The sequence below is a fragment of the Ursus maritimus genome, unplaced genomic scaffold (genome assembly GCF_017311325.1).
Source record: "Ursus maritimus isolate PB19 unplaced genomic scaffold, ASM1731132v1 scaffold_24, whole genome shotgun sequence".
NCBI lineage: Eukaryota > Metazoa > Chordata > Mammalia > Carnivora > Ursidae > Ursus > Ursus maritimus.
This window is the reverse complement of record NW_024424897.1, coordinates 23,086,960-23,094,895: the sequence shown is the minus strand read 5'-3', so window position 1 is coordinate 23,094,895 and position 7,936 is coordinate 23,086,960. Positions and strand designations below refer to the sequence as shown.

The 7,936-nt window shown below is 60.9% G+C and overlaps 2 protein-coding genes across 2 annotated transcripts in view; one reads left to right on the top strand and one right to left on the bottom strand.

The window, feature by feature from the left end:
* Positions 1-2,274: 2,274 nt before the first annotated feature.
* On the top strand, positions 2,275-5,893 carry SCRN2 (secernin 2). Its single transcript, XM_008688432.2, has 8 exons — positions 2,275-2,391; positions 2,764-2,937; positions 3,164-3,345; positions 3,923-4,122; positions 4,557-4,772; positions 4,911-5,076; positions 5,176-5,356; positions 5,600-5,893. Exons 2-8 carry the CDS (start codon positions 2,764-2,766, stop codon positions 5,756-5,758), a joined length of 1,278 nt encoding a protein of 425 aa, XP_008686654.1. The 5' UTR covers positions 2,275-2,391; the 3' UTR covers positions 5,759-5,893.
* A 533-nt stretch (positions 5,894-6,426) lies between these two features.
* Positions 6,427-7,936, bottom strand: part of LRRC46 (leucine rich repeat containing 46) — a 4,776-nt gene continuing 3,266 nt past the window's right edge. The window contains exons 6-8 of the mRNA XM_008688439.2: positions 7,712-7,781; positions 7,245-7,393; positions 6,427-6,930 (exon numbers count right to left, since the gene is read on the bottom strand). Of these exons, the coding sequence (XP_008686661.1) occupies positions 6,563-6,930; positions 7,245-7,393; positions 7,712-7,781 (587 nt within the window). The 3' untranslated portion in view covers positions 6,427-6,562. The remainder of the gene's footprint in view (positions 6,931-7,244; positions 7,394-7,711; positions 7,782-7,936) is intronic.

Genomic DNA, 7,936 nt, shown 5'->3' with positions numbered 1-7,936 from the left:
CCCCCCCCCCCCCCCCCCCCCCGCGCGCCACAGAGCCCAAGGCCACCACTGACCCCTCAGGTCTGGCGCCCCCAGCAGGACGATCCTGGAGGGGCCAGAGAGGAATTAGGGAAATCAGGCCATGTGGGCTGACCCTTTGGACAACCGCTTTGAGCGGCCACCTCCTCTCTTGGGAGGTGGGAGCACCGGCCGGCCCTCGAGGGTTGGTGAGTGAAATCAGGAATGGAAAAGTGACAGAGGAGCCGGCAACCTGGCAACCGCAGCCTGGGGCGGCGCTGTGGCCCACAGACACACGCTTCTCCTCAGGCCCGTTCCTGCCCCCCCGCGGGCGGCCAGGGAAGTGCAGGAGGGGGGCCTGCGCGGCTCCCCGCCGCTTTGGGTGCTCACCTTTGTAAGCACACGGCCTTGACGTTTGCTTCTGGAATGACCTCCGACAGCAACCTCACGACACCTCCCGGTCGACAGCCGAAGCAACCTTCACTTTCCATTAATTCTGGCAGGCTCGACAGCTCAGCATCCTAGCAGTATGGGTTTGGAAAGCATCTCAGGAACCGAACAGTCTGGCTGTCTTCACCCGGTAGAGGGCGTATTAGAGTCACCCATGCAGTTTCTCAAGACACCCCGATGAACTCTCCAACACCCCACCAAGTGATGTCCTTGGGGGCGTATTAGAGCCGCACTTCTCAAACTTTACACTGGGGTGCTGTTAACATGCAACTTCTGATTCAGTAGGTCTGAGGTGGGGCCCAGGATTCTGCATCTTTTTAAAAAGATTTTATTTATTTATTGGGGGGGGGTGTTGAGGGAGAGACAGAGAGAGAAGCCGACTCCCTGCTGAGCGGGGAGCCCGACGCAGGGCTCAATCTCCGGACCCCGAGATCATGACCTGCACCAAAATCCGGAGTCGGCCGCTTAACGGACTGAGCCACCCAGGCGCCCCAGATTCTGCTTTTTTTTTTTTTAAACAAGCTTCCAGGTGATGCTGGTGCTGGCAGTCCATGGAAAGAGTATGAAAGTATTCTGTTGTGCAGTGGGAGTTGTGTGGTTGAAAACGAATCCCTCGTCTCCACTCCCCACCTGTGGTTGAGAACCATTGAGATCTAGTTCAGTGCTGTCATTTTGCCACTGGGGAAACTGAGGCTTTCAAAGAAAAAGTGACCTGCTCAAAGAGACACTTCAGATCCACTGCAGAAGCAAGATGAGATGCCAGTGCTCTGAGTTTCAGGTGATGCTCTTCCCTGTTTCCAGCCCAGCTTCTAGTTAATTCTTCTCTGCAAGTAGCAGTGCCCCTTCTGAAAGTGAAGCCCATCTCCTTGGGGACAGCTCCCTCTTCAAAATCAGCCTTGGATACCTATCGGAATTAGGAAATATCTCAGATTTCAGATCCCCCAAGAGCCTGATCTGGTGCACCTGCCCAAGCCTGACTCCTGGGGAAACCTTGGCCTTTATTCCCATCCCAGGAATGACCCCAGGCTGGGATGCTGTGGCCAGGGCTCTGAGCAGCAGCCCTGACTGGTTGGCAGGATGGATGTGGGAGAAGTAGATAATCTGCAATGTCTCTCCTGTCCCCATTCCTGGCGGGCTCCACAGAGCAAGAAGGTATGAGATGTATTTGCTCAAATATTGGTTACGCAGAGGGTTTAAAGAGGAAAATGACCCGGAAAGCAGAACATTTGGGATCAGAGTCCACCCACACACCAGTATGTGCCCCCTTGGCCAAGACTTCTTTGCTGTTCCAGTTTCACTATATGTAAAGGCACCAAATCTTTGAACTAGAAATTTTCAAATTTCCTTTCAAAATTTCCTAGGAGTTTCAGCACTGTGGGGCAGAATCTACCTTTGGGGGCTCAGGTGGCTTTTGAGCATTTGTGCTCAAAAAAAAAATGCATTAGATTAAGTTATTCCTACACCTCCTGCCCCGTGACCATGACAGATCTTACGCCCTGGTAGGGGCTGGGCGTAGGTCGCACCTTTGTGATTCAAACCCGGACACCAGTAGAAGAGTTTTTTCCTCCGGATGCCCCAGCAATCCGCGCTAACAGATCTGCCCGGTTTTTCTTTCCTCTCTTTTCACGTGGGCTCCTTTCCACCCCCAGCTCCCGCTCCCCACAGTGACCCCAAGGGAAGTGCCCCCGGATTCGTTGCAGCCTTTATCCCGCCTGAAAGCGGCGCGAGCAAGGGCAGGCAGCCTAGCCCGGTTTCCGAGGCCGCTTGGCTCCCAGAAGTAGTGCTGGCGCGCGCCCTGGTGGAAAACGGAAGAACTGCAAGCGCTTGGTTCCGGCTCCGCCCCCCGGGCCAAAGCCTTCCAGGTCACCTGGGAGCCTCCGCCCAATGACCCGAAGCGGAGGCGGTGGCGCTCGGGACTAAGCGGGGATCTTGCAGGGAGAGAGGGTGAGGGGCACACCGTTTTGGGGAAGAGAGAAAGAGGGGACAGAAGAGGGGCATGGGACTCTTGGAAAGGGTGGGGTAGGGAGGGTGGGGGTCCCGCGACTGCCCCGGAGGGCCGGGCTCCCGGTCCTGGGAGCGTGCGCTCTGCGCCCGCCTGCTGCCTCCCAGCCTGGAGCCCGGGCCGAGAGCCGGTGCCTCTGCGGCGCACTGCGCACGTCGGGTGTGTGTGCGGTGCTGAGCATCCCGAATCCAACGGCAGGGTCCTCCGAGTGTCTGTTGACACTTGTTGGGAGAGGGGTCTCCCAGGGGTTGAGCCCTGGCCAGGATGGTGGAGAGGTGGCCGAGGGGGACACACTTCTCTCCCCCTGTCCCCAGATGGCTTCGTGGAACCCCGACGCCCCGTGTTCCTGCGATTGCTTCGTCTCGGTACCCCCGGCCTCCGCCGTCCCAGCCGTGATCTTTGCCAAGAACTCTGACCGGCCCCGGGACGAAGTGCAGGAGGTGGTGTTCATACCGGCCAGCACTCACGCCCCTGGGAGCCGGCTCCAGGTGGGTTAGGCGTTATGCAAGGGTCGGAGCTGTGGCCGATCTAGGCCGTCTAAGACCTTCCTCCTCTGCTCCTCACGCCCGGGAAGGCCACCGCAGGTGCTGGAAAGAGCATGACCTTCTAGTCTACCAACCTGGACCTAGACTCGCATTTAGCCTCCTTGTCTGCAAAATGGGAATACCAACACCCTCTCTGAGCGGACTCTCCCTTTCTCGCCCTTACCTGCAGTGCACCTACATTGAGGTGGACCAGGTGTCAAAGACTCACGCTGTGATCCTGAGCCGCCCGTCTTGGCTCTGGGGGGCCGAGATGGGCGCCAATGAGCATGGCGTCTGTATTGGCAATGAGGCCGTGTGGACCAAGGAGCCCGTTGGCGAGGGGGAAGCCCTGCTGGGCATGGATCTGCTCAGGTGGGGACCTGCCCTCCCTCATCGCTGCACACGGGAGGTCTGAGAGCGGAGTACTGACCCAGGCCATCCTTCCCTCCCCTATGCCGGGGTCACAGGGGGCCTCCCATCTTGGTGTCCCCTTGCCATCCCCAGAGAGGCTCTCCTGGCCCCATCTCCAGTCTGGCAAGGAGCTCCCAGGTGTGGCCACTTCCCCACCTCCCCTGGCCCAGAAATAGGGCAGTGGTTTCACATTTCTTTTTTCAATAGAAGTGCATATTTATTTATTTATTTTTCCAAATGGAATCTCCTACGAAGTCCCAGTGTATAAAGCCAGTGACAGCAGAGCAGCTCTGGTTGAAGGGAGGCTGGGTGACTCGGTGTGCTTCTCTCTCTGAGACCCTGTTTCAAGCCTCTTCATGGGACCCTCAGAGCAGAGCTGGAAAACCACTGGCCCGACTGCGCTCCATACAACCTCTGTTGGCAGATTGTTTGTGTGACGTGGGCCTCTCTGGGCTCCGTCTGTCCCCTGGGGCTTCTGTCACCCGCCGCCACCGGTACCTCACTGCCCTTCTGGTCCCTGCACCTCTCTTCATGCCAGGCTGGCCTTGGAACGGAGCCGCTCTGCCCTGGAGGCCTTGCACGTGATCGCGGGCTTGCTGGAGCGCTATGGGCAAGGGGGCAGCTGCCGGGAGGACCCTGCACCATTCTGCTACCACAACACTTTCCTACTGGCTGACCGGACGGAGGCATGGGTGCTGGAGACGGTGGGGAGGCTGTGGGCCGCACAGAGGATCCAGGGTGAGAGCCCGGCCCTGGGGCTTGCCTCCCGGAGGCGTCCCCATGTGCCAGCCTTGGGAGGCGGTGGGATGGGGGCGGGAGGGAGACAGGGCAGGGCGGATCCAGGTGCACACCTCTCGGGTAGTAGGCACCCCCCAAGGAGGTGGGAGATGAGCCCACTGGGGACCCCTTCTTCCCCCTTCATTTGCTTAAGTCCTCTTGTGCTCTAGACTGCCGCTTCCTCTGGGGAGCCTTCCTGGACTCCCTGGCAGTCAGGTTCCCCCCTTACATGCAAGCAGGTGCCTCTTCATGGCACTCACCACAGCTGCATGTTCCCATTTATCGCCATCTCCCTCCCCACGAGGGCAGGGCTGGTCTCTGCACCATGTTCTCGGCACCTGGCACAGAGTAGGCGCTTTGTGATCTGTGAGCCGTCCCCCCCACCCCCTCTGCAGAGGGCGCCCGCAACATCTCCAACCAGTTGAGCATTGGCACGGACATCTCGGCCGAACACTCGGAGCTGCGGACCCACGCCCGGGCACAGGGCTGGTGGGGTGGGCAGAGCACTTTCGACTTCGCGCAGGTCTTCTCCCTCACCCAGCAGCCGGTGCGCATGGAGGCTGCCAAAGCCCGCTTCCAGGCCGGGCGGGAGCTGCTGCGGCAGCACCAAGGTCAGTGAGGGGATGGCAGCGGGCTGGGGGCCTGGGGGGCCGCTGCGGTGCCAGCCTCTCTCCTCTCCCACGGCTTTGACCCAAGGCCAGAGGTCCCCCTTCCACCCCGGGGGCCCCTCAGCATGTCCTCCTCCACAGGGGGCATCACGGCCGAGGTGATGATGGGCATCCTCAGGAACAAGGAGAGTGGCATCTGTATGGACTCCGGAGGCTTCCGCACCACGGCCAGCATGGTGTCCATCCTGCCCCGGGACCCTGCCCAGCCCTGTGTCCACTTCCTCACCGCCACCCCGGACCCATCCAGGTGAGGGCAGTGAGGGTGGGGAAGGCAGCGGAGCGCGTGCCAGGCAGGGGGAATGAGGGGCTGTGATAGCCTTTGCTCCTTCTATCTCTGTCCCATTAGGTCAGTGTTCAAACCTTTCATCTTCGGGGCAGGGGTGGCCCAGGCCCCCCAGGTGCTGTCGCCCACTTTTGGAGCACAAGACCCTGTTCGGACCCAGCCCCGATTCCAGACTCAGGTGGATCGCCGGCACACCCTTTACCGTGGACACCAGGTGGCCCTGGGGCTGATGGAGAAGGAGCAGGTAACCCCCCAGGGACTAGGGGCGACTCTGGGGCCATGACTCACTTCTCCCACCCCCAATCTGGATTCTGGAAATATGAGGGGACCTGGGAGTGGAGGAGAGACTCTAGAGTTGGGGAGAGGAGTCTCTGCCTTCAAAGCTAGCTGCCCCTGTCCTTTCTCCTGCTTGTGGGAGGTGGCAGGTATCTCCCCTCAAGCCAGAGGGAAGCCTGTGCCGGGGACTCATCTCCGCCTTTCCTGGCAGGATCGGGGGCAGCAGCTCCGGCAGAAACAACGCGATCTGGAGCAGGAAGGCCTGGAGGCTGCGCGGGGGCTGCTGGCCGGGGAGTGGGCCCCACCCCCGCAGGAGCTGGGTGCCCTCTTCCAGACCTTTGTGGAGAGGGAGAGCCAGGTGTATGCCTGAGCGCCGCAGCTCCTCCTGGCCTGGGGTGGGCACGGGACCCCTGGGGCAGCAGGATCAGCACAAGCCCTTCAGTCCCCTCAGCCTTGTTCCGGACAGCCAGCTCGGCCTTTGACTTAATAAAGTTCATTATTTCGCTGCTCAGTGAACTTGATCCCGGGTCTAGCGGGGGGTGGAAGAGCCAGGCGAGGGCAAAGGGTGGCCCTGAGCTGACGACAGGGCCTCTGATTGTCTTGCTGGGCAGCGCGGTCTTCTCACTCGGGTGATGGGGACTAGATGGAGAAAGTTGTGGCAAGGGTGTGTGAGGAGAGGTGGTCTCCCCAGGTGTGTGAACGGGTGTGGACAAGAGAACATGCCTGGCACACTATGGGGCTACTGTTTAGGGGGAATTAGAACCACGGGGTTTTGGTCCTCAGCTCGAACCTTGGAAGGGCCCTCCCTAAGGGCGACAGTGAGATGTGCCCCCCGGAAGACGGCATCTTCCACAAGGTGAGGCCTGCTCAGGGCCCAGGCAGCCAGGTGGGGACCTGAGGTGGGCCAGTCCTTTGGGTAGTTCCCGAAAGGTCAGAAACGTGTTCTTTAGAGTCGGGTTCTGTATTTCTGTGACTCCTTCCCACTGCCTTGACTGCTTGCGTCCCCTGAGATGCCCCCCAACGACATGAAAGACATACTCAGGGCCGGGAGACATTTTACTGGGGTGGGCTCCTACCACAGGTGCGGGGTCTGAGAAGGAGGGGAGGCCCACCCCATGCCCCGTTCTTCCCCATTCCTGTTCCTGGGGTATTGCTTGCAGGGACGGGGTACACTTCACTTCTTGATTCTTTTGGTCACAGTTTTGGTTGTGCCGGCGGCCCCGGCCACAGAGGCCTTGGGGGCTGTGGCTGCTCTGGTCCCCTTCTTCGCCTGGACAGTGCTTTGCTGGCTGGAAACCAGAGGGCAGGGTTTCTTGGTGGTAGAGGTGGCTTGTGGCAAGGAGGCGGGCTTGGGGGGCGTCTCCTTCCCTTGCCTGGGACTCACAGAGGGACTGCTGTCCTTAGCCACGGGCCCCCCAGGCCGCAGGGGGAGGTCAGTGAGGGTGGGCTTTGTCTCCATCCTCAGAAGGTGATCAGTCAGGGCTGCCTGCCGTCTGCGCTCCTTGTGTCTGCCCATCTCCTGCTCCAGCTCCTGGAGGAAGCCTGGGAGGGACCAAGATGGTAGATGGAGCCCCAGGCTTGGCAGGAAGGCCCTTGGCAGGAGGTCTCTGGCTGACCCCCTGAGCAAACTAACCCACTGCCATCCCTGGTGGGGAGGGGCCGGGGCTGGGGCTGGGGTGGGGAGAACGCGTCACCTGCATGCCAGGCTGATACCGGGCCCCAGTGGCACTGTCCTTCTCTGACCCAGATGCTGCCCTGGGCTTGGGGCTGCCTCCCTAGCTCTCTTAGCTTCCCCAGTGCCCCACGGGGCAGAGGGGAGTTCTAGGGAGGGTGCAGGCCTTGGAAAGCAGGGCCACCTCGCTCTGTGCAGAACGGGCCACTCAGCTCCGGGAACTCCTCCTCCTCATCGCCCGAGGCTTTCTCGTCCTCATCCGAGGTCCAGCGCTCTGCCACAGGCTGCTTGTCCAGGTCCAGGAGCAGGGGCAGGGCTTCTGTCACCAGCTCCCTGCAGGGCGGAAAGAGCAGAGGCGCCCCCGCAGGAGAGCACCCCTGGGTGGTGAGCCTGGGAGGCTGTGCAGACACAAGCCACAGCAACCGCACTGGGAGGGGTGGGGTTCACAGGCGGGGAGATGGGCCTGCGGTCAGCCCCAAAGAGCTAAGGGCTGGCTCCGTGCGGGTGGGAGAGAAAAAGCATTCCACTTGAGCTGGGGTGATGGAGGAGAAGGTGCCATGGAGGGTGACCCTGGGTTTGCAGGCTGAGAGGGAGCCGAGGAGGAGGAGCTTGGCCATCCCCCACTTCTTCCCACCCTCAGGTCCTCCTCACCTGTAGCCATCCTGGCCGGTGCAGCTGTTTCCAGTCAGGTTGAGGATGAGAAGGCTCTGGGGGAACTCATCTGCACGCACCAGGGAGAGGGGAAGGAGGCTGTCATACCCATCTTCTGGCCCAAAGCCACTGCCTCTTTGTACAGCCCAGACCCCTCCGAGGCTGTGCTGCCACTGCAAGCATAGCGAGATGGTGGCAGAGAGGAGCCCCCCCCCCCCCCCCCCC